The sequence below is a fragment of the Indicator indicator genome, chromosome 14, assembly GCF_027791375.1.
Source record: "Indicator indicator isolate 239-I01 chromosome 14, UM_Iind_1.1, whole genome shotgun sequence".
Classification (NCBI taxonomy): Eukaryota; Metazoa; Chordata; class Aves; order Piciformes; family Indicatoridae; genus Indicator; species Indicator indicator.
In genome coordinates this window covers 20,095,252-20,120,626 of record NC_072023.1, presented here as the reverse complement: position 1 = coordinate 20,120,626, position 25,375 = coordinate 20,095,252, and the positions used below count along the sequence as shown (strand labels likewise).

Genomic DNA, 25,375 nt, shown 5'->3' with positions numbered 1-25,375 from the left:
TTGGAGGTCTGTAATAAGAGTCGGTGCTTGCAGAGTCATGTTAGGAAGAAAAATGGAGCTTCAAATACAATTCTGTGAGTTCTTCCTTGCCTCTGACCAGCAGAGTTTTAAATGCTCAAATGGTGCAGAAAGAGAATGGGGAAAGTGGATCAAGACTGCCCACTAGTACTCTCTAGTTGTTTAGCCCTTATGTGTGTATAAAAGGAGAGCAAAGTGCCAGAGATCCTGATTTTCTTTTTTCTCCTGCTTAGGACAATTGACACCACTGGTTTAGCTACTACAAAGAAAATTATCTCTATCCCAGGCAAAACCAGTACAAAAAACTGCTGCATTTCTACAGCTAGTCATGACTTGTAAGAAAAAGTCTCTCGAGTTAGTCTTGCAGGGGAACATTTAGCCTTCTCTACTAATGGGATCTTTTGAGGAAAACATGAATGTAAATGAACAAGCTGGTGTGACCCAAGTAATCTGCTGGCTCTGATCTCACATTGCCTTTATGCATTAAGGGAAAATCAACGTAACATCTGCTTAGTTGTGAGGGGAATTGATTTCTGATGATCAGCGTATGTTCTGAGGTACAACAATTGGGTGTTTCTGTAACTTGTTAATCTAAACGTGCAAGAAATCTTCATCTGCTGATTTTCTGGGTTTATTCCTTGTGCTGCTTCCTCCACTTAACAGTGCTTTAAAATGCACCTACTACTTCTGATACAAGTAGCACTGTGTATATGTGTGCATATGCAGCATGAGTACTTTGCCAGCTACTTAGAAGTTAACCACCATTAACCGTTCTGTTATTAAATGTCCCTGCAGATAAAATATTGCATTTGTCCATGTTTAGTGAGGCAGAATAATTTTTAAATGTCTGACAATTATTTTTATGCACTTCATCTTTGTCTTCATGTTCCTTTAGGCTTCTGACTTGATTATCACCCCAGCTACAACTTTCAAGGAAAAACCAGACCCCAGCGGTTTGGTATTTGGAACTGTGTTCACTGATAATATGCTGATAATTGAATGGTCCTTGGCTTCAGGTTGGGAGAAACCTTACATTAAACCTCTTGAGAACCTTTCATTGCATCCAGCCTCCTCATCTTTGCATTATGCTGTAGAAGTGAGTACTGAGTCAATTTGGAAAGTGCTATTTTATTTCATTATGTCTTGAAGCCATAGCTTTGTAATACAAGCACTATTACTGTCTGAAGTTTATTAATATCTAATAACTTTTTGTTGTTGTTGTTTTTAACTGATGACCTTCCAGACTAATTCCATTACTTACAATAAGGTTATGTTATGTTTACATTAGTATAACTCAGAAGCAGCTCTGGCCTGTGGATTCCAGCCCACTTCACTTTCTGCCCTAGCGAAGGTGATCCCTTTCTTGTCTGGTGACAAATTCATGTGAGAATGCATTTCGTTCACTGATGGTGGATCTGTCCAATTACTGTCTCTGATGTACCTTAACGGAGCATTGCATAAGATCATGTGAGATTCAGTTTTAATTGGGCAATGGATGTGCACTTTGTGAAAGCTATTTTAAGCTGTTTTGAAGTTTCATAGCTTGGATTGCAGGACAAATTAGGCAGATGCTCGTTTGCAACTCTGTTCAAAGTTTGGAGAGCTCTGAACTAGATCTGATGTATTCATCATATACAAGTGTGTTTAAGCAGAGAATATTCAGCAAGCAACTTTGGAAAGTGAAATGTTAAGTCGGAAACCAGCGTGGTTAACAGTTTCCGTGCTTAGCTGTGTACTGCCTGAAGCTGCCTTTTGTGTCTCCAGAGCAGCTTTGGCTATACTCACATCTGTGGGAGAGCCTCAGTAGGGCACATATGCTGAAGGTGGGAGTGTCTCCACTGAGGTTAGTGGAGTTGTTTGTGCTTCTTTTATTTATTTTTCCTTTTTTTTTTGTTTTGTTTTGTGTTTGCTTTGCCACTGATGTAAGGAAAGGATCAAGTTTTCCCCTACTTACTGTCTCTGAGCTCCTGCCTTCACCGTTCTCTGGTGTTAGTTGTTGCTATTTTTTTTCCCCATCAAGTCAGCAGGCCTCCAAAGGTCCTGTGTAAATTGCAACAGGCCCCTGTGACAAAGGCTGCAGCTCTCGATCTGCCTAAGAAGTAAGAAACCACGCTGGAGTCCCAAATCTATATTTCATTCTTAGTAGCATATTGCTTTAATGCTTGGCTTCTGGCCCAGTCTGAAATCGTTGCTAATATGAATATGCTCTTATTTTTTTCCATTTATTTTTTTATTTTTTTATTCTTTTACCCTTATTGCATCACGTTTCCTCTAGCCAAGAGGACAGACAGAGGAGAATCTGGTGCCAATGCTGTGGCTCAATGAATACACAGTGGGTATAATAAAAATGCTGAATTTGGCATTCCCTCCCCTTCCTCCTTGCCCTCCATGATGCAGTGTGGTAGTCTGGATCTGTGAACTCCAGATCCAGCTCCTGTGATGTACACATGTCAGATAATACTGTTTGCACACCACTGTAGCAACCAGTCATCCAAGCAACCACAGCAGTTGCTTTTATTCGAGTTGAGCATTTCTGGAACACATCACTGTCTCCCTTTTTAATGAGTGAAAGGTTTTACTGAGCCCTGAAAGGTTGGAAGTATTTCTTTTTGGAGAAAAGGATTTAACAGCTTGAGAAGGCTTTGTGTTTCAGTAATGATGTGGTTCTTAGTTCTCTCAAACCATTGATAAATCTCAGTAGTAACATTCCCTCCTCTTCCCTCTCATTAAAAGTCCTGTGGATGTGTTTTGGGAGATTGGGGAGGGGGGGTTGGGAACAACTGTTCTGTGATAAGAAAGTAGCAATATAGAAATGTGGTATTAGTTAGTAACTGGCCCAGTAAAAATTATAACAAAATATCAACCATATCCCCAGCTATGCCATCCTTTATTAAAGACAGATTTTTTTTTTCTTGTAGCTACAATGCCTGTCCTAGGAACAGTTTGTTTTCCAAAACTGTAGACATAGCTTTCAATGAGGTTGGCATTGCCATTGGAGTAAGATAAATTTTGAAGGCAAAAAGTTCTGGGTTCTAATTCTAGTTCTACTACATAGTTGGCATGTAGCCTAAGAAAAATTACCAGGATTCTTGCAACCCAGTTACAACCCAATTAAAATTTGTCATGTGGAAGGACCTAGCTCTGTCGTGGGACTGCAGAAAAGTTTTCTGAACATTGCTTTTCGCTGATTATTGTGATAAAAGGATATAGAATTTAATAATAATGAAGACTTGAGTACTCTACTAGAATTATTTAATAAAAAATGCAGGATTTTTTTTTCCAACTAAGAAACTTGTGTCTGTAGACTTCCAATCACATAGAATGTATTTCCAGCCTTTTTTTAAATTTTTTTTTTTTTTTTTTTTGTGGAACAGTCAGACCACAAAGCCTGAGGGGCCTGACAGCACCGTTGCAGTTAAATTCATAGAACTTAAATTTAATTTATAAACAAATGCTTTAGAAAATAGATTGTAAACATCTGAATTCCTGTCTGTAACCATGTGATCCTTTAATGCTTAATCTAAGTAATAGTTGTGTATATGTATATATTAATGTAAGCTTATGTGTCTTCTGTCTATAAGTGGAAATTATCAATCTGTAACTGAAAATAACTATGCATATTTTGTGGGGAGATATATTTTTGCTGTGGTTAGGAGATGCCCTATAGCATCCTGCTGGGAGGGCACTGGTGGCATAAGGGTTTCTGGTCCATTGATTGTCAACACCAGTCATCCAGATATGGCAGTTGGATGGGATAATTATGATTAATTTAAATTTCTTGTAAAGCAAAAATGAAACATTTATACATTCTTCTTCTAATGTCAGGTTGATGCATCCGTCTCTCACACTAGCTAAACCCTTTTCCACAACATTAGGGGTATGTGGGGGAAGTATGTGACCAAGAATTTGCTACAACTACAGCAAGACCTGCAGCAGAGTTCACTTAATTACCTTATTCTCTGCTTCCTACTGAAATGTCTTTTGGACAGAGCTCTAAAAATTTTTAACATATATAATTAAATTCTATAGATCTTATCTGTAAGGGAGAATACTGCTCTGGCTCAGCCTTAGGTGTCAGAACAGATCAGTCAAACACATGCTACAAATTTTAATTGATGTAACCAAATTATTAAAAAAATGGTTATTATTAAGTCCCTTGACAGAGAAAGATACATAGCCAGGTTGTCTTTGGATTATAAATTTCATAGTAACTACCTCAGAGGAGTGTGTTGCAGGGATGAACTAGTTAATGTTTATACTTTGTTAGTGGGGAAAGTCAAGTTCTTTTGTTTCCAAGCAGTGTGTTCTGATTTTTGTGCAGATCATCATGAGATAACATGGCAATTACGGTTTGATTTCTTTTTCCTTGGTAGTTGTTCGAAGGAATGAAGGCTTACCGAGGAGTGGATGGCAGAATCCGCCTGTTCCGGCCCACCCTCAACATGGACAGGATGGCACGGTCAGCAAGGCGAGCAACTCTGCCAGTATGTAGCCACAGCACCTTCTTCTCCTTAAGTCAGAGAGTATTTTCATTTTCAGAGACCACGTCTGAAACATTACAGTAGTGTAACATTTATTAAACACTCTAACTCCTACATAATTCAGTTAAAGTTTGTTAAGAGTTCTTATTCGGTAAAGGAAACAGTTTGAAACACGTTTTTCTTTCAAATGACAGCAGTGTTTGCTTGCTTTGTTATCTTAACCCTTCTATCTCAGGTGTTACACAGTCTTTCTGATGGATGAGCACTGTCCTGCAGGTATTTGCACGCAGACAGCCAATGAAATTGTTTTGGCACTAATGTTCTTCTTTTTCCTCTTTCCGCTTCAGTTAAGTCTCTGTGTGCTTTCATTTTTGGTCATGCTGACAACTTAATGCTGCTTTTAGCAGTTGTATGTCAGCCAGTGAATTTCCTCCTACACTTCTTGGCTTTATTACTGCGAGTACTTTGTAACTTTGTAAAGCTGGGAGACTTGCTGAGCCCATTGAAGTTATAACCCAAAGCAGTCATCTGCAGAAGAGGTGATGCCGTACCCACTTGCCCAAGTGGAGATGCTAGCTACACTGGGAGTTCTGTCTGTGCTTTGGAGACAAGAGGGATCAATTTTCCTTTTTAGTATCTCAGGAGAATACTTTGTAGCAGAAGAAGGGTATTCAGGATACTTTATAAAAAGCTGCAGTGGCAAAAACCATGGGAATTTACTCAAGGTAGATGATGTGGTCCTGTGTACCTCTATGGACTGTCACTGCTACATATCCTGATGAAGTGTTCCCTTTAACCTTTGGATCTATAAAGACCACAGAGTGTTCAGGCTGTATTTCACCATTTGTTTTTTTCTCTTTGCTTTCTTTCCTCAGTGTTTTGACCAGAACGAGCTGTTAGAGTGCATTCGGAAGCTTGTGGAGGTGGAAAAGGAGTGGGTCCCATATTCAACTGCTGCCAGCCTGTATATCCGGCCTACCTTAATTGGAACCGAGGTGTGAAACTTTTTTTTCCCCTTTTGTGTATTTAAGCATGAGGCAAAAGCTTCCGTCCGTGAAAGGAAATACACAACAGTTACTGAACAACAAGTTTTAGAACTGGGGGACAGCTTGGTTTTGTTTTTACTTTTCAGTTAGTCACCTGCAGCTCGGCTTCACAAATTTTTGTTGCCCACACCACCACCTAGTGGACACATTGATTCAGCTCACAGAAAGAGAAATGATTCTGAGTGGCTAGGACAAAGTTGAGATTTATACCAAAAGAATAGTTAGTTGTGGCCTGGTGATGTATACCTGTAGCATATGATTAAGTCAGAGAAAATGTGAGGGAATAGATGTTACCGGGGTAGATTTTGTGATTTCATCTTATACCTCCATCCTGACCTTAATGAGGAGACGTTAGAAAATTCCACCCAGGAAATTATGATGGCTCTTCTGAGACAGACTTTTAACAGAACTAAGAACTAGTTCATGTGTCAATTTATTCTTGAGCCTAGATAAACCTGACCTTATAAAAGGCTTCTCAGAAACTAGGTATTAGTGTGTACTCTGTGAGTTTCATATGGATGTGACTCAAATCTATAACATTAATAAAGGGAATTGGAAATTTTATTGTAATTAAAACCTTAAGGATGTTTTTTTAGCAGTGGAAAGAGAAAAACCTGTAGTGGTAGAGCATAGGACAAAGAATGTATAGTTCCTGACTAAGCAATTTACTCTTTGCATTATCTACATCTGTAAGTAGTTAGTATAAATGAGCATTATATGTTTCACATGCGTTCTAGGACTCCATTAATTTAATGCTTGTAAACTAGGTGCAGATTTTCAGGTGGAAGTATCTCCACCCAGTGACTGTAAAGTACTAATTCTAAAAACTGACTACCACCATCCACCTCCCCATTCTGTCTTTGTTTTTAGAAATTCTTTTACCCTTGAGCTTTGTTTCAGGTTAGCCAACATATCTGACCTTTCCACAATGTCCTATGTTGTTCCTGGATTACATGTCCTGAAACTCAGTCCTTTTATGAGTCAGCACAATTAAGAAACCCTGTCAGCATGATCTTTTGAGTGATTTTGTCAAAATCCAGAAAATATCAAGATATCAGTTCATCTTGTTAGAAATTTTGCTGAAGGAGTGAGGTAGACAGAAATCAGAAGAATCTTTTCAGTACATGAGGAAGGCTTATTTGAATTTTCCAACTATTTCATTGTTACACAGTAATTTTCCCTTCCACCTCCTAGTTTAGCTTTGCATAGTTTGTGCACACTGTTTTGCTTAGACCTTTGGTCCTAAAGATGTAAGTTCACTAACTTTGTTATAGTAGAGATCTAACTTTAGAAACAAAGGATGAGCTTGTTCTTTTAAGAAGACTAGTTTTTAAAAAGACTAGTTTTTCTGAGTTGGGTCGCAGAACCATTCTGGTTGGAAAAGACCCTTGGGATCATCAAGTCCAACTGACCCTACTCTACAAGGTTCACCCCTAAACCATATCACCAAGCACATCTAAATGACCTTTAAACACTTCTCATGGATGGTGACTCAATCCCCTCTCTGAGAAGCCCATTACAATGCCTGACCACTCTTTCTGTGAAAAAACTTTTCCTAATGTCTAGTCTAAACCTACCCTGTTGCAGTTTGAGGCCATTCCTTCTTGTTTATTCACAATTACTTTGTGAGAAGAGACCAGCACCACAATTCTTTCAGGTAGTTGTAGAGAGTGATGAGGTCTCCCCATAGCTTCCTCTTCTTCAAATGAAACAGCCTCAGCTCCTTCACCAGCTTCATTGCCCTCCTCTGTACTTGCTCAAGATAAAAAAACGAGTAGAAAAGAGCAACCCATTCAGTTGCATAGAAGATACCAAGAATTGAGGGCAACCAGCTGTATGTAGCCCTTCTTGAACAGGTTGATCTCTAGAAAACTCTTCCGACCTCAATCATTCCATGATTCTATGGTCAGTCCTGAGCTTTGCAAAGAATCATATAGTTAAGCACGGTCCCCTCCCACAGGATTTAGAGTGATAAGTGCCAGAATTTTGACCTCCACCTTCCAGTTTTGATGGTGATGACTCAAGTCATCCCTCAGACAGGAGAGGAAAAAACAAACCCAAAACAAAAATAACAAAAATAACAAAAAACCCAAACCCAAAAAACCCCCCGCCAAAACAAACCCAAACCCAAAACTGGTACATTGCAACTTATTTCCTGTGCTGTTGTGTGAACCATTTCCAGGAGACAAACCATTTAACTTGTTACATAGTCTTTACAGAGCCAACACTCCTCTATACTAACAGGAGTTCTAAGTGGCAGTGTGTAATTCTCTTCGCTAATACAGCGATTCCTCCATTGTTGTTATTGCTAGCAGTCATCCTTCCAACTCTTCTCACTAAAAGGCTTTTCAGGCTTATGCTATGATTAATTCATATAATTATGTAGTATCTTCTTAAACTAATTTCTGAATTCTCTAAAGCTTGAAAGCATTTGAGAAGATTAGAATAATATCTACATAAATGAAACAACTCTAAGTGAATGGGGACAGTGTATAAGCTTAGGGTTGTGATGTTCCTGGGAATGAGGGGAAGTTACACAAATACTGTCTCTTCATTGCAGCACTTTGCATTGTCCTGGCAGAAGTAGTCCATGTTGCACTTGGTGCCATGGTTTAGATAGTCATGAGGTTTAGGGTGACAGGTTGGACTTGATGATCTTTGAGGTCTCTTCCAGCCTTCTTGATTCTATGATTCTATGATTCCCTTGAAAGCGGCATTTCAAAAGCTAATTGTGCAGCATCTGACGTGTGAAACATACCAGTAACTTTTGATTTGTTTGCATTCCTTACTTCCAGCCATCCCTTGGAGTGAAGAAGCCGACTAAAGCCCTACTGTATGTCATACTGAGCCCTGTAGGCCCTTACTTTGCGGGTGGATGCTTTAGCCCAATATCCTTGTGGGCAGATCCAAAATATGTGAGAGCCTGGAAAGGAGGAACGGGGGATTGCAAACTGGGAGGGTAAGAAAACATGATTCTGCATCTTATACATAGCTTACAAGAGAGATTTGGGGTTTAGTGAAGTATCTAATGCATTTGAAGTAGAGGTATTAAACGCAGCAGTTAAACAAGGTACTGTAATAAAGATTTTAAAATTGTATGTTGAAAATATTACTTACATGATTCAGTTGGGTTTTTTTGTGTATAATATTGGATATTAAAGTCAAGTGGATTATTGGCCGAGGCAATTTTGCAGCAGGAAACTGAGGAACTGGGCCTGGAAGGTGTCAGTGCAATACTTGGGCTGTTCCCCTTGCAGAAGCTGATGTTCAAGATAGCACTTCTGTGAAGCAGTATTCAGTATAGCAGCCTGCTGCCAAATGGGCAGTGAGCAGCACTGACTGCTGACCTCCTTCCTTGGCAGACTGTCCTGACAAGCCATCTGCAGTTATCTAGGGGAGAGTGGGTGTTTCAGGGAAAGCATCAGAGAGTTATCTGCACTGACTTGACTCTAGTCTGGCAGTTTTCTGCTGAACTAGGCCAAAGCACTAGTTAGCTAGAAACATAATTTTTAATGTTCAAGCACTTGACCTGTGGAGTGAAGCTGTTTAGGACTTGACTGGAAGAAGCAATTTGAATGTTGCTGAATAAATTACTTGATTATTCATCCTTGGTCTTTGATTTTTAAATGAAGTGTATTGTCTCTACCTAGGAGCTTCTTTTCTAGACAAGTTGTCAAGTGATGCTCAGTGGAGCTGGTAGAGTAATCAAAGGGCAGAAGATCATTCATTTCATTTTGAGACCTTTTGCTTTTTGTGACTTTTTGCATAGTTTTAGAAATACATCAGTTGTATCCTATGGATCCTTCATACATCAGCTGTGAATAGTTTGGAATCACTACTGACTTGATTTGTGCCTCAAGGTGAGATCTTAACTCCAGTGTGGTCAGCACTTTGGAGCTGCTGCCTTTGGGTCTTCATGGTTGTTGAACAACGGAAGCAATAAGGGGTTCCCCACTGCCCCAAGAAGCCACAGAAGGTCATAATGTGACTGACAGATTTTTCGGTCAAATTCACTCTGTAGGCAGCATTTTATGAGATCAGTTGGTCCTCAAGGATGTGGAATTCATCAAGTCCCACTTGCAGCTCCCAAAGCCATTAGTTCTGTGAATGTCTTTTACTAGAAAAAGAAATAAGTCTCCTTTCATGATTTTTGTGTTCCAAGAGCTTCATCTGGTGTATATGACCTGTTAAGCTGTCATATATGAGATGAGGTACTTGGTTTTATTTTGCCTTTTTTTTTTTTAAAGCCATGAGCTGGATGTTGTTCTCTTGCCAGGATGCCAAGTGCTGAATAAAGATCAGTGCTTTCTTAAGGTGTCTAGTTGCAGAAAATGGAACAAGAGATGCTTTTCAGGCAATTTGGATGGATAGCTTTGAACTGTTGGTGTTGTTTGGCCCTTTGAAGTTTTTGGGGTGTAGATAGAAATGATCCAGTAAAATACACTAGTTGAATACTTCCAATGAAAATATCCCAGGGACAGACAAGCAGTGACTGTGCAGAATACTTGCTCACCAGGTAGATGTGCACAAAACCTTGTGTAGAAATAAGAAAATATCCAAACAGATACTCATAACTGTTTGCTCTTTCTTTTTGTTTCTCATAGGAATTATGGTTCTTCTATTTATGCCCAGCAAGAAGCCATGGAGTTAGGCTGCCAGCAGGTTTTGTGGCTCTACGGAGAAGATCACCAAATAACTGAAGTTGGAACAATGAATCTATTTCTCTACTGGATAAATGAAGATGGAGGTATAGGAAAACAAACTGTGAAAACTTTCTCTGCTTAAAAACTGTTTGGTGACCAGTTTATACCATTGTGAAAGAGGAGATTCTGGAGCAGGCATGAGTTGTGCCTTCTGATAACATACTAAACTGTTGGGCCAGTCCACGTGCTCAGAAGGGCAGAGTCTAGCTGTACATGAGGTCACACTGCAGGTTTGGTGTCCATTCTAGCAGCATGCTTGATATTGAAGGAGGTTTTGGATCATAAAAAAATGTGGATACACACAGCTATAAAACATCTTTAGTAAGTAACTCTTCAAACTCTTGCTTTTGGCATGAGTGGTTTCCATCATCACTTTCTGGCAAGTCAAATGTTCCTGAAGCATAACCAAAAGTACTTCAGCATCCAGCTGCTGAAGAACTTGTCTCTTTCTTTGAAGAATTTGAAGTTCTGTCCAGTGGAGGCAGAGAGAGAAGCATGTCAGTCAGCATTCTGCATCACTAATGCTCAAATGATGCTTTCAAGATACACCATCATTCTTGAAGCCATTTTTACCTTTGTATCCACAGCCATTTCTGAGCAATCCACATGCTGATTAGAAATCTGTCTAGTTAGTGAGCATCCAAATATTTAGGCATTTCAAAAACACCCATTGGGCATGCCAGTATTCAGTCAGAGGTGATAGCTGCACCTGAGAATTGGTTTGAAAGACTGCAGGACTGAATTTTTAAAGGGTTGAGCCGGTGCATAGGCAAATGAATCAAAGGACACCTCCTGACTTTCTGAGTGTTGGCCCTCCATGAAAAGTAAATGTTACTGCATGGCAGCAGACACAGGGTTCAGACTCTGATTGCATCATAGTGCCATTGCTACCCTTGAATATTGACTTTAATCTGACAGTGCTCAGCTGCAGTACAGAGGCAGCATTCTGTGGGGGCATCAGTGTGCTTTGGACAGCGCAGGGTAATGGGAATCCAGCTACCTGACTCCCATCTCCAGTTTCATTACTGTTCTTCTGCGAAATCTTTACCACTTTGGTAAAGAGGAGGAGGATACTTCTTCAGTGTTGAATGAGTCTGCAAAATCTTGTGAATGAAGCTGTAAATATGGGAAATCTTCTTGTTTCTATAGCAGCAGTAGATTTGTCAGTGTAGCTAGATGGCCAAACTCATGCCTTGTATAACTTCACCGAAGAGACACAAAAATAGATTTTGGCTCATTCTGCCCAGGGAAAGGACACTGAAGCGGGCACGTAATTAGAATTCAATGTTCTCATTGTACTTAAACCAGGAATATGCTGGAATTATCCAGCTGCAGCACCATACCCTTCCAAAGATCTGCCAATCACTCTGTTACGAGTGCACTAGTGAATAGTACTATTGTGAGGTGGCTGCAGCAAACAACTTGTAATTCATGCCACCCAAGCTAACTGTATACTGGTAAACCTGCCATTTCACATGACATGGTTATTAGTATCTCTGGAGCACTTTGCTGTCTCCTGGTGTGTTGATTAATGCTTTATTTATCATATCTTTGGCTGAGAATCACTCTTGCTGCCAACCTGTGTCATTGTATACCTGCCTATGGCTTCACATTGTGATTTCAGGTGTGTGCTATTATGTTCTGTCACTTCACAAAGGATACCTGCTTAGGCTGTGGGTCTGTTTTGTCATGCAGATCCTGCAGCTGAGAGAGGGATCTAACATAAAAATAGTTAGGCAGAAATTGCAGGTCATCATCAAAAGGAAAATGTCCTTCTTTGTGTGTTCAGAGGTCACTGTGGGATAGCCTAAGAAGCTCTTCTTGGCTTATAGCAAAATAAAGGCCTAGCCCAGCAAAGCCTAGACTAAAAGATATCTGTGCCACTGAGAAAAGGCTTTTCTTTCAAGCCTTTGCTTTTATATATCTTCAGTTACAGCACTGTGTCTTGAGTGGCTGGAGGAGCCTGGAAAAATGTTTAATTTGCAACGGTGAGGAGGGAGTGGAGGAGGAAACAACTCCGTTTGTGGTAAAATAACATGATGTGCTGTATGCTGCTCTTGTACACCCACTGCTGCTTTGGCTGAGGCTTATAATATGACCATATCTGGGTTCCTGCACTTACATCAATACAGGATTATGATATTTCATTCATTAAAATACTGTTTTCATTTTATTTTCACAAAGTGAAAATTCTGGTGACCCTGCAATTCTTTCCATTTGCCTCTTCAGAGCTCACAATCCCAAAAAGTTCTTAACATTGAAACTCATTTCCTTTAATGTCTATTGTTCTTCCTAGAATATAGGCTTGACATTATGGAAAACCTTAAAATTTAAACACCTGAGGGTTGCTGACTATGAAATTTATGGGTACTTCCCTAAAATTCAGTCTCTTCAGAAAGATTTGGGACCATCTTGGCCCTACTTCTAGCTTTACTGTTAAGGAATTGTGAATATCATTCATGTGTTAGTATTTTTCTGCTGTTAGTAAAATGGGGATTAATAGTGCTCATAGTTTACATAAATAAAAAGATAAAAATTCTCAGGACCAGTCAGGTAAAATACCAGGCAAGTTTTGCTTAGTGCTCTGGAGATGGAAGATTATCTGTGCTGCAGAAGTATCCTGTACAAGGAGGATACTAACAACAGAAAAAGGATTGTACCTTCTGCTCTGATAGAAAGCCATAGCAATAGCACAGAGAGGAGAGCAGCAGATGAATGAGATGGCAAGCAAAGAGAAGGAGGGGAAAGTAATTGAGGAAAGTAAATTGACAGTGACACAAAGTTGGTGATTACATGAGGAAAGCATAGAAGAAAAATCTGAGGGAAGTAAGGAGAAAGCAATAGAAAGGACATTGGGAGAGGAAGTCAGCTGTTATTAATAGTGAAATCAGTGTTTTCTGGATTCTCCTTGACCCTAAAGTTCACTTGGTATCTTCTTATTCTGGTAAAATGTATTTTGGAGAATTTCTTGTGATTGTTACTGTCCTGGAGACATCCCACATTTGGAATCTTACCTGCTATACCTTTATAAAGGCAGATGTGTTAAAATTGAAGCTGTGTAATATGTCAGACCTCATTTTAAAGATCCTTTTTAACACTCTGATGCATTGCCATTGTTACAGCATGCCTAGACCATACCTGGTGTAGTGAGGCACTGGTTTGGTAGTGCAACTAATATTACAGTAGCCTACTAAAGAGAAACCCTGACACTTTGCATCTAATGCTCCCCATATTTTCTACTATGTGTTTTAAGGTTTCTGGCCCATCAAAAAATTCAGAAGGCAAATGCAGTCTGTGAGCTCACAGTCTGGTTTTTTTGGAGATGGACAAATAGATGTCATATGCAGCCTGGTTTGGCATTGATTCACAGAGAGGATGAGCTTTTTGGCATGCCATGTTGTATAGCATGATTCTCTTTCACAGATACCAGGGGAGCAGCTGTTCCTTGGGTGGCCCCAGGCTGGTAGGCATCATATGTGTACTTGACAAAATTCTACAGAGCAGGCTGTTTGAAACATTTTGGGACTCCTGTGTTCGGTCTGTTCAGTGCTGTTTGGTATCTGGCTTGGCCTGGCACCTTTTCAAACTAACTCAAATCAATTAATATATGTTGTTGAGCTTAAATAGCTCTCGGCCAAGATCCATGACAACACCTCCACATAGAGAATGTTATCTGGTGTGTAATTAACAATCTTTGGTTTTAAGGTCTACATTAGTTGAAGTTTTCTGTTAGAGAAAGGGGAGCGCTTTGACTGGGGCACAAATGTGAACTAACAAATGAAACTAATGGAAAAATGTCAGTTGTTGGTGCCTTTGGAATTTTATTAGGATTGCTCTTTTCATGTAGAGAAAACGAGGGGTAAAAACAGGATGTCCAAGACAGAAGATCTTCAAGGATCTCTCCTCTCAAGATGTATTTGGCAAGGTTTTCACTGCTTTGTTTCCTCAGTAAATGGACCTCCAATTTTATTTTTTTTTAATGTTACATATTACTGTTACAAAGTGGGTATCCTGAATCCAATATTCCCAAATTAAGTAAAGCAGTTCAGGAAAAGTAATGATCTGCTCTGAGATTATTAGGCACGGCTTCTGTTGTACTTCTCTCTTCTGAATTTGAAGACTGTGCCATTCAGTGGTTCCCAGTAGTTATACAGTGAATCCGTAATGCGCTAAGGAATAAAAACTACTACCAGGCTTTAGCCATGTATTTGTTAATGTATTAAATGTATTTCTTCCCCACCCACTGAAGAGTACTCAAGAGGTTCCAAACACTCCACATAAGTTTATTGGAACTGAATTTATGTAAATCTGAGAAGTGTTGCATCTTACTGGGTAGGAAATGCTCCTGCTATTTTTCAACTCCTTTTTCATTTTCACGTATAATATCGAGAAACACTATTTTTGTTTCTTTGGATGTTTTTTCAATCACTATTTCGATTTGTTTTGTGTTTGACAGAAAATGAGCTAGCAACTCCACCTTTAGATGGCATCATCCTTCCAGGAGTGACAAGACAAAGCATTTTGGATCTGGCACGCAACTGGGTGAGTGTTTTGAGTGGTTTCAACTATCATGTTATAACATCAGTGAAAGGAAGCATTCCTGGTGCTCAGCATCTTGAAGTTCAACTCATCTGCTCAAATCCCTTAACCAAAATGGGAACTGAGGGCATGCTAATTCATAGATTCCCTGCAACATCATCAGAATACCCACATCTGTCACACAGAATATTATCAAGCTTGCAAAATTAGCTCCGTGTAGTATTTAACATGAAAATTCTCATTTTAAAGCCTCTGGTACCAGCTACTTAAAGCGAGGAAACAAGCAATTACCATGCATGACCAGAGATATATTTTAGTCATCAGCACACTATTTCTTAACTCAGTTCTCATGGTTCCACCCTTATTTCTATTAACTACCATGCAGCCTGAAATCCAGCCACAGTCTTGAAGTCATCTGTCTGCTTCCAGATTCCAGTTCTGTAGTGTAGCCATCCAAGTTCTTACTGGGATGCTTGGGATTATCTCACATTTTGAAATGCAGCAGACTATTTGCTCTGTCTGTACTGTATTCAAATGTCTTATTGCAGCTTGGATAAGAATACTGTACAGCCAAAGGCTCACGAAACTCAGTATCCTGTCTCCTGATTTTGACCAGGCTTGTGTTTAGGGAGGAGTAACAGGAATAACACAGGCATGTTTGACGATTTCCCCCTGGTATTAACTCAGCTTCCAACTACATGTAGCTGAAAGACTTGCTGAAACACAGATCACTCAAATTCGACTTGCAGTGAAATCAGCTAGGCTTGTACTTCCCGACACATCTCACTTACTGAACTCCTATGTATCTTTATTTGTATTGCTCCCATCTCCCTTACAAGACAGACAGATATTCCCAGTTGATAGGGCTTGTTTGTGAGAAACCAGACCTTCACCTCAGTCCTCTGGACATGGGGATTGAGGCACCCTCATTCAGTTTGCAGATGTCACTAAGCTGGGAGGGACTCCTGACCTGCTGGAGGGTTGGAGGCACTACAGAGGGACCTGGCCAGGCTGCATTGCTGGGTTGAGGCCACTGGGATGAGGTTCAACAAGTTCAAGTGCTGGATCCTGCACTTGGGTGACAACAACCCTGTGAACGCTCCAGGTTTGGGGCAGAATGGCTGGAAACTGCCCGGTGCTTGACAGTGGCTGAGGATGAGCCAGTGTGTGCCCAGGTGGTCAAGAGGGTGACCCACATCCTGGCTTGGATCAGCAACAATGTGGCTAGCAGGACCAGAGCAGGGAACATCTACCTGTACTGGGCACTGGTGAGACTACATCCTGGATTCAGTTTTGGGGACCTCACTTCAAGAGGGATGTTGAGGAGCTGAGGTGAGTCCAGAGAAGGGCAATGAAACTGGTGAAGGTACTGGAGAACAGGTCTGGTAAGGGGCAGCTGAGGGGTGACAGGACAAGAGAAAACAGCCTCCAGTTGCTCCATGAGAGGTTTAGATTGGACATGAGGAACAGTTTCTTCTGTTTGAGGTTTGTCAAGGCCTGGTTCAGGCTGTCCAGGTCAGTGGTGTAGTCCCTGTCGCTGGAGGGGTTTCAAAGCCATGGAGAAGTGGTGCTGAGGGGCGTGGTGTAGTGGTGACCTGGCAGTGTTGGGTTAACGGTTGGACTCAATGATCTTACAGCTCTCTTCCAACCAAAATAATTCTGTGATTCTCATAGGTGTCTTCTATTCTCACGTTGTTCTCTTCTTACTGACCTGCTTTCCCTAACCTGAAACTGGTGTCCCTGCCCATGGCAGGGGGGGTGGAACTAGATGATCCTTGAGGTCCCTTCCAACCCTATCAATTCTATGATTCTGTGGTGTCCCTGCCTCACTCTCTCATTATTGTCCTCTAGATCATGTTAAAAAGCTTGCATATAAAACAAGCTCTAAGCTTCAGTTTAGTCTGTTAGGACAATAAAGTCCATATAATTCCATGAAATTAAAATTTCGAAGTTTGATGTTTACTTCTGTTTTTTAAACACATTCCCTCAAGAAGTTGCTCTGCATTCTTTAATGCTCATAGAAGGGAAAACACTTCCCCTGTTAAGGCTGTCCAAAGTGAATTGTTTTACTGATACCTGCAATACAGTTAAATGTTGTTTGTGACAGCTGTGTACAGGCCACAGTGTGGAATTCACCAGGGATTAAAGAACTATGCTATTTAGAGTTGGCATTCCAGGTGGAATTAACAGAATGTATTTTGCTTAGGAATTGTGTGAGAGTGGGATGCAAAGCTCTCTTGAGCAATTTTTATATAAACTCTACTGTGCTGGAAACCATGAGTGCTCAGATTCTGTTGTTATGTGGACAAATCCCCCTCTGTTATTCCCTCATGCGGTATCGATATCCTGTAGAAAATCAGAGGGCAGTGCCACTTCACCATCAGGACTGTATCTGGCAAACCACAGCCTGTCTTTGAAGGTCATTCTTTTGACTTGAGTCTTGTCTTGTGTGAAGAAAAGATCACAAGATCATAGTCAAAAATTGACTGTCGCTACAAACAGGAAAAGAAACCAAACCATTATGAAACTTTTTGCAATTTTTATGGTTGATTTTTATTGTGCAGGGAGAATTTAAAGTCTCTGAGCGATACATCACCATGAGTGACCTGACAGCTGCCTTGGAAGAGAACAGAGTGAAGGAAATGTTTGGTGCTGGAACAGCTTGTATTGTATGTCCTGTCTCGAAAATTTTATATAAGGGCAAGGTAAGAAAATAGGTTGGGGTTGTTTTGTTGTTGTTGTTTTATTTTTCTTTTCCTTTATTTTTGTCACCTTCTTTCTTCAGAAGTTTATCATCATTAACTGCAGCTGAAGTGAAAAACTTGTGAAATAGAAAGGGATTGCTGCCAGAATCCTGGAAAGATGAACAGTGTCAGTATGTTGTCAGAAGAGAACTTTCCCTCTATTCAATGCATAAAGTCTCACTTCCTGGAAAAAGGGGGGAAAAAATAGCTCCCAGCTTGTTTGAAAATACAGAAAAATACATTCTCCAACAGTTCTTTTATTGAACATTTTTTTCCAAAGTTAAGGCACCTAGGAAATGTGAGGAGAGAAAAGACTTTCTCAGGGAACAAAGTTTCTGAGCCACTGTGTTTTTCCTTCTCAAGTTATTCTCATCTTTTCCCATCACTTGCAGGGAACTTAGCTCAGATGCAAGAGCTCTTTCAGGAGGATGTGCAGCTGCTTCCACCTACTATACACCATGTGGGAGATTTCTCCTGCTCAGGTGGAATTGCAGAAGCATTCAGTCTGTTAAGACAACTTGATGCTATTTAGCCAGCACAAAGTTATTTCAGAGGACTGGGTCATTGCAGTTGCATATATGGATGTGCTTTGTTCCACTAAACGTGAGAAGGGCAGTAACAGACTGTGAAGTAATACTGCTTGAATTGATAAGATGGAATATAATTGGTGCTGATATAATTGGTAGTATGAGAGATACTGAGGTGCTGAGTGATACTAAGTTCTGTAAATGTACCTGCTGTGTTCCTACACCATATTAAATACTGTATGTAACTTGTTACTACTCTTGCCTGTAGAATAGAACTTTTGGGTTGGACAGATCTTTTGGAAGGTTTAGATGAGCTTTTGCTTCAAGGCAGCGTAACTGTTCAGTCACTCTAATTTTTCGCTGTCTTAGCATTATCTCCCTATAAAAAACATTGCTTCTGTCCTTGCCTACTTGTAAGAAGATAGAACTATAAAGCTTGATAAACATTTATTAAACTTCTTGGTGACCTAGAGGTATTCACATGTATATAAAGCTATTATTACATGTTATTCTCTCTCTATTTCCCTCTGCTCCCCCGCTTCCTTTATTTCATGTCAGCATTTGCACGTTCCAACTATGGAGAATGGACCTCAGATAGCCACCCGTTTCCTGAATAAGCTGAGTGATATCCAGGTAAGTTGCTTCCTCTTCTTTAACCAGATAAACTGATAAGAGGTGAGGCCACATCTGGAATACTCTGTCCAGTTCTGGGCCCTTCAGTTGAAGAAGGACCTCAGGGAACTGGTTGAGAGAGTCCAGCTCAGGGCCACAAAGATGCTGAAGGCAGTGGAACATCTGTCTTATGGGGAAAGGCTGAGGGAGCTGGGGCTCTTTAGCTCGGAGAAGAGGAGCCTGAGGGGTGACCTCATTCATGTTATTTATAAAGATGTGAAGGGTGAGTGTCAGGAGGATGGAGTCAGGCTCTGCTGGGTGGTGCCCAGTGACAGGACAAGGGGCAATGGGTGCAAGCTGGAACATAGGAGGTTCTATGTGAACAGAAGGAAAAACTTTTTCACTCTGAGGGAAGCAGAACAGGCTTCCCAGAGAGGTTGTGGAGTCTGCCTGGATGTGTTCCTGTGTGACCTATTCTAGGTGAGTTGGATTAGATGATCTCTGGAGGTTTCTTCCAACCCCTAACGTTCTGTGAGTGTGATTTGAAAATAGCAGAAAAGGATCTTTTTAATAGTGGTGCTACAGGCACCCTTATGTAATAATAAAGGCTCTTTTGCATAGTTGGATTTTATTCTGTCTTCTTTTTTTTTTTTTTAATTATTTTCAATTCTTCATTTTCCCCTTGGGAAAGTGTAATACGAATAGAGAAAATTTTTTTTTCTTGTTCATCTTGGAAGCTGGATGAGAGTTGCAAGATATTACTGCTAATGTTATCAGTATTGTTTTTAGGGGTTCCTTTTTAAGTGGAAAAAACCCCAGCATTATAAAGAACCTTAATAACTACAATCACAAATTAATATAGGCTAATCATCAAAGAGATGGGCTAAGCAGCAAGAACTCCCTGGGCACAGCCAGCTGATAACCATCTCTGTTTCTCAGCATATTTCCAATCACGCAGTTGGTTCTTGATCTTAAAACAATTCCTTCCTCTGTGATTTTTTAAATATAACGGTGTATTTAGCATCTGTACTTGATCTCCATGTCTGGGCATGGGAGTTAATACTATTTCAGGTAAAAGTCAATGAGCAGCACTTGTTGACCCTTCTTACTTTAGTTGCTTGTTTTGTTTTCCTTGTTTAGCATAGTTTATTTTAGGGTATTTGGGGATAGGAGCAGGTCTTGGCAAGTTACAGATCCTTTTAAGGTCTCATAGCAGCTTCTTGGTGGTATTGTCATGAATGTGTTATCATATGTCCAGATTTGTTATGCACTTTTCCTTGTGATCACTGTTGGCATGGCTTGTGCTCTGTATTAAAGCTGTCTTGTTTGCATGTCAAGTATCTATCCTTAATGTCTAAAAGCACTTCCTTAACTCCTGTGTTATCTTCCAAGGCTCTTTCAGTGTGTTGGGGCCTTCAACAATTTGTGATCAATTTGACTCTCCACTGATCACTTCTCATTGCAGTCATCGAATAGCTCAGTATCAGAAAGAGCTGAGGCTAGTTCTAGCACCTTGTTGAGTGTTGTGTGGGGACAGGTATTGCCTTAGCAGTTTGCGTCATGAGACAAGCAAGTGCCATCTCTAGAACAATAGCTTGTGAAATCCAGAATTCTGCTGCAGAAGGCAACACTGGAATATGTGTCTTTCTCCCTTGGCCAAGAGATAGTGAATGGATTAGTAAGACAAATTTATCCAGCTTGCTTCTTCCCATGCACTCCCCAATCACCCTGCTTTTCTACCTGCAATCTAAGACTCAGGAGGAGGCTGAAAAAGTATGGATTGCTTCTAACCATTGCCTTTCTTGGAGCTTCTCACTTTACACCTGTGCATATGGACCTTTTTGCCTTTAAACTATGTACATACCTTGTTTTCATTAGTTACATGCCAAGGCTAGATCAATCACTCCTGGAAGGTGCTGGGCTATGATGTGTATGTTTACTTCTGTTTTCTTCCTCCTTTGAAAAAGTCAGGAGAGTGAGAACACTTCCTCGTTAGAAAAGTGATTTTAAAGAGAATGATGGCTGCTTCCCCTTTAATAGCCAATCAGTGGCTGCTGGTTTTATTTCTGCATATTTCTGTCTGTGGAGAGATGAGCTCATAGCCCAATGGACCCCAGGCTGTCATATAGAAAACAATGCTGTAAGGCACAACATGGAGTGTGTCATATTCTTAAAACATCAAGGGAGTCTGCAGGATCTTTCACAAAGATCTTCTGTGTATTCTGCCATCAGGAGAAGAGACAGCTTTGCAGTGTCATTGGACCCATGTCATACCATTTGGACAGTCTGAGGCTGTTATTCCAGGGAATATTCAAGATCTAAATGCAATGAAAATGATAGCTAAATACAACTTGTGTCTCCAAGCTGTGCAGTTGCCCAAACTAGGGCAATGTACCCATTTCATATTGGACAATGGACATCTGTATAAAAAGTAAAAATTCTCAGTACCCATATTGGTCTGCATCTGAACGTGTCACCAAGAGGTGCAGAGCTCCCTATTCAATACCATTATACCAATTCCCTTGTGTGCAATATGTGCTTTTAAAACATTTCCAGATTATCTTCATTATTGTGTCTCCAAGTCTATTTTCATGCTGTTTATTGTTCTTTTGTAAGTCTTCTGTGTTCAACAGGATTTATTTGGATTTGAACAGCTGTTCAGTGACAACTAGAGCTAGAGTGACAAATTAGAAACTCATGGGGAGAACTGATTCCATTTCTCATGCCAATTGAGACAGTAGTAGCACTGCAATACACATTTCCCTTCCAATCACTGAGTGGAAATCATGATTAATAAAAGGCTGGTAGAGATTTTTTTTTTTTTATTATTAACTCATTTATATTGTGCACAGTAATAGTGTGCTTGTGAATGATATAGTCATAGTACACTGTCTTCTGTGAATGATATAGTCATAGTACACTGTCTTCTGAGTTAGAAGATTCAGAGATGAGATTCTTTAGGAGTACCACTCAGATGTTTTTGTGGTTTTGCATTCCATACTTAGAGAATAAACAAGCTTTTGCTATAGCCTTTAGAGTGAAGGTTAGGGTGCAGCTTGGAAGGGACAGAAAGAAAGTGAGGTATTGTTTGTATTATATGATATAAAACACATTTAAGCACTGCAGTCAAGACAGCAGAGAATGGACATTTAGTGAAAAAGCCTATCTTTCTGAAAGTTGCACAACCTAAATGGATAGGTCAGCAGAACATAACCAGAGAAGGTAAATGTGTGTTAATTTTTAGACAGTAGGACCTGTGGCAGGGGGTAGAAGGGATGGGATTAACTATCTTCAAGTCACAAAGTCTTTGACAGAATCAGAAGTGGAAGCTACATCTACTTTTATTTCTGGAATTAAAACATTCTGCTTGTGGTATAACATCTTCATTCTCCTTTTAATTCTGGAAGCAGGTTCAAATCATAGTCATAGAATCGTTTAGATTGGAAAAGACCTTTAAAGTAATTGAGTCCAACCATTAACAGAGCACTTAGCACTTAGTGGTAGACAAATCTACTGCTAAACCACCTTCCTGAACGCCACCTTCAGGGATGGTGACTCAATCACTTCCCTGGGCAACTATTCCAGTGGTTCACAACCCTTCTGATGAAGAAGTTTTTCTCAATGTCCAGCTTAAATCTCCCCTGGAGCAACTTGAGGCCATTTCCTTTTATCCTATCACTTGTTACTTGGGAGGAGAGGTCAGCCCTCACCTCACTACAACCTCCTTTCAGGTAGTTGTAGAGAGCAAGGTTGTCTCCCCTGAGCCTTGTTTTCTCTAGGCTCAACAAGCCACATTCCCTCAGCCCCTCCTCATGACACTTGTTCTCTAGACCGTTTACCAGCTTCATTGTCCTTCTTTAGATAAACTCCAGCACCTCAACGCCTTTCTTGTAGTAACAGGGACAAATCTGGACCACAATATTTGACATGTGGCCTCAGCAGTGCTGAGTACAGGGAGACAATCACTTCCCTAGTCCTGCTGACCTTGGTATATGTCGTACAACCAGGATGCTTCTCGGCCACCTGGGCACAGCGGTAGCTCATTCAGCCACCTATCAACCAACACCCCCAGTTCCTTTTCAGCTAGGCAGCTTTCCAGACACTCTTCCCAAGCCTGTAGCATTTTCTGGGGTGGTTGTAACCCAAATGCAGGACCTAGCACTTGCAACTTAGACCAGGCCTTGCAATTTTTATTTTTTTTTCCCTTTTATTTCCATCCTCAGCAAAATTGTCTCATGTGATGGTAATCCAGTGGTTAAACTAACAATACATCTGCTTTTCCTTGGTTAGAGTTCCCAAGGCAAACACACTGGGAATGTAAGCTAGAAATCCTTTGAAGAATTAATTTGTCTGGAGTCCCATGTAGCAGCACACTGTAGCAGCACACTAGTGTTTCTTCAGCCACTTTGCAGATTGCAAAACAAGAGCAGCAGAATTAGTGATGAAAAGAAAAAGTAAATGTGATAGATGTGGAGGTCATTTAGAGGCTTTACCTGCTGGAATAAAGAGTAAAACATAAATACCTTGAGAATGATTCTTGTGTGGATCTAGTATTGTGCTTTTCTGGCACATCTTGATTCAGAACTGTTGACTTTTCCTTGCTTTCCTTACTTTTATCTCCTTTCCTGCTGATGTAGAACCTAGACTGGAGGAACTTCCTTTTATCCTCTCTATAGAATTAAGTGATTGTTTTAGCCTACTGTCTAAACCTAGTATTTACTCCTTGTTGAAGAGTGTTTTCAAGCTCCCTGAACGTGGTAGTATGATGGAAAGGACTCCCTGCTTGCATGAGCCACTAGTCTGTCCACCTCTGCTTTACTTACTTGCTTACTTTAGTCTTGTGTGCATTTTTGGGGCTCTCTGGAGCATTGTTTACAGGACTAGTAACAAAAATTTAGAACATGCAGCCAGTTTAACAACTGAAAGTGCTGCTTTGAGTCTGTGCTTTCCCTGGAAGGGATACAGCTCCATGTGGTAGCTTGACTTCATTTCTCCCTGGAGATCCTGTTGGTTTGTATATGGAAAAATGATTTGTTTTATTTGGGTTACAGTTCTCTCTAATTGTACTCCATGGTGTTTGTGATGTGTTTTAATTCACGTTCAATCAGAATCCCGTAAAAAAAAACCCACCTTAAAAATAAAAAGAAATAAAACCAAATGTGTTTGTTTATTGGAGATTGAAGAGAGGTGTACTTATGAAGAAATTAGTGAACTGACCTCAGGGAATAACTGTATTCAATTGATGGAAAGCTCTAGTGAAGCAAGACTATTCTGTGTCTTCTCTAGTGAGTGTTGGTATCACTGCTTCCTAGTCTACTTATGGGAAGACGGAAAAAGCTTCAAGCTGCTTTTAGGCTTTGCTCAAATCAAAGAGATATAAAGGCATAAGAAATAATCTAAACTACTATCAGTTTGGTGGATATGATGAAAACAGACCTAAGAAGTTACTGTAATTGTCCATTGTTACTTTTAATTTTGATTCTTAAACTCCATTTTTGCTTCATTTCAGTATGGAAGAGAAGACAGCGATTGGGCCATGCTGGTGTCATGAAGGTGGAGCATTTGAGCCCCTCCAGACAGAACAGACATGAACAGTGACAACTTCTGTAGCTGCCTGTGTGTAGCATAGTTTCTGTATCAGTTTCCTCCCCAGGATGATTGTTTCCACAATCCAGTGAATGAGAACACAATCATTTTGATTTCTACTGTAATCCTCTTAGTAGAAGCCTATATTCTTGGTAGAGGTGCTAAATGTTAGCAATAGAACTTTCCTAATGGGTTTCTTAGTGCCTCCTTGTGTCTTACGTACAGTCTGAAAACTTGTAAAATGCTCTTCAACTGCTCTTCAGTTTGGTTTGTTTTAACTGCCATCACCAGCATTGTCATAAAACTCAAAGCTGTTGCCTGTTAGTTGGCCACAGGGTTTTATTGACATCATTTTGCCTTTTCTCTGTTTAGAAAACAATTAATTTTAGCCATGTGCTCTTTTCTTTCATCCTCTGTTTGTATGGGAGGCTCCTGAGCTTGCATAGCCCTTTAGATCCCTCATGCATACTCTGTCAAGTAACACCTCTGTGCTTTAGGCCAAAATTCTCTGAGTCAGTCTGGCCTGCAGTATGCTCCCTGTTGGCCTATTGCCTTTCCCTCCGTGGGGATACGCAGTGGCTGCTTGGGCAGTGTATATCTCTTGAACAGTTGAATACATCCTTCTGTTCATGATTTACAGGACTGGGTCAGGGCCTGCTGAGACAAGAATTACTCTTTGTCTGGCCTGGGTATGGCACTGCAGACGCAGTGTTGCCTCCCAGGTGTGAATGCCAAGAAAAGACTGGGCAATTGTGGCTGTAAAAGTTGAACCACTCTTCACAGCAACTAAACCCATGAACTGAGGATTTTTTTTTCATCATCCACTCACATAATTTAGATCAGCAAAATGTTTTTCTTGTCACCTTTCCCACTCACTGTGAAATATGTCCAGCCTCCATTGACACATGTAATAGGGCTTTCCTACTAAGGAGCAAGCTATGCTATCAACAGAAAATACCTAGCACAAGAAAGAGATTTCATTCAAACCCTGATTTCACTCCAGTTAAACACATACTTTTCGTATACTGCTGCTCTCTCACAGGCAGTCTTGATACTCTGAAAGCAATACAGAAGATGTAGCCCATCATTAGGGAAATAACTTCTGCAAATGTCCAGTAA

The 25,375-nt window shown here is 40.3% G+C and overlaps 1 protein-coding gene across 7 annotated transcripts; it reads left to right on the top strand.

Annotated features, from left to right (window-relative positions):
- The first annotated feature begins 913 nt into the window (after positions 1-913).
- On the top strand, positions 914-24,221 carry BCAT1 (branched chain amino acid transaminase 1). Of its 7 annotated transcripts, XM_054386461.1 has the most exons (10): positions 920-1,114; positions 2,294-2,350; positions 4,392-4,502; positions 5,375-5,494; positions 8,341-8,504; positions 10,150-10,292; positions 14,705-14,790; positions 17,352-17,492; positions 18,617-18,691; positions 24,180-24,221. In XM_054386461.1, the coding sequence occupies exons 1-10, from the start codon at positions 1,004-1,006 to the stop codon at positions 24,219-24,221; spliced, it is 1,050 nt and encodes a 349-aa protein (XP_054242436.1). In that variant the 5' UTR covers positions 920-1,003. The 7 variants fall into 7 exon arrangements, with proteins under 7 accessions (XP_054242437.1, XP_054242438.1, XP_054242436.1 ...); XM_054386462.1 differs by lacking the exon at positions 2,294-2,350 and having other exon boundaries at positions 914-1,114; XM_054386463.1 differs by lacking the exons at positions 2,294-2,350; positions 4,392-4,502 and having other exon boundaries at positions 914-1,114.
- The last annotated feature ends 1,154 nt before the right edge of the window (positions 24,222-25,375 follow it).

Coding starts and splice junctions, on each gene's coding strand:
- BCAT1 (XM_054386461.1), top strand. CDS start 1,004: ATGCTGATAATTGAATGGTCCTTGGCTTCAGGTTGGGAGAAACCTTAC. Junction 4,503..5,374: donor CAAGGCGAGCAACTCTGCCA/GTATGTAGCCAC, acceptor TTCTTTCCTCAG/TGTTTTGACCAGAACGAGCT. Junction 14,791..17,351: donor TGGATCTGGCACGCAACTGG/GTGAGTGTTTTG, acceptor TTTATTGTGCAG/GGAGAATTTAAAGTCTCTGA.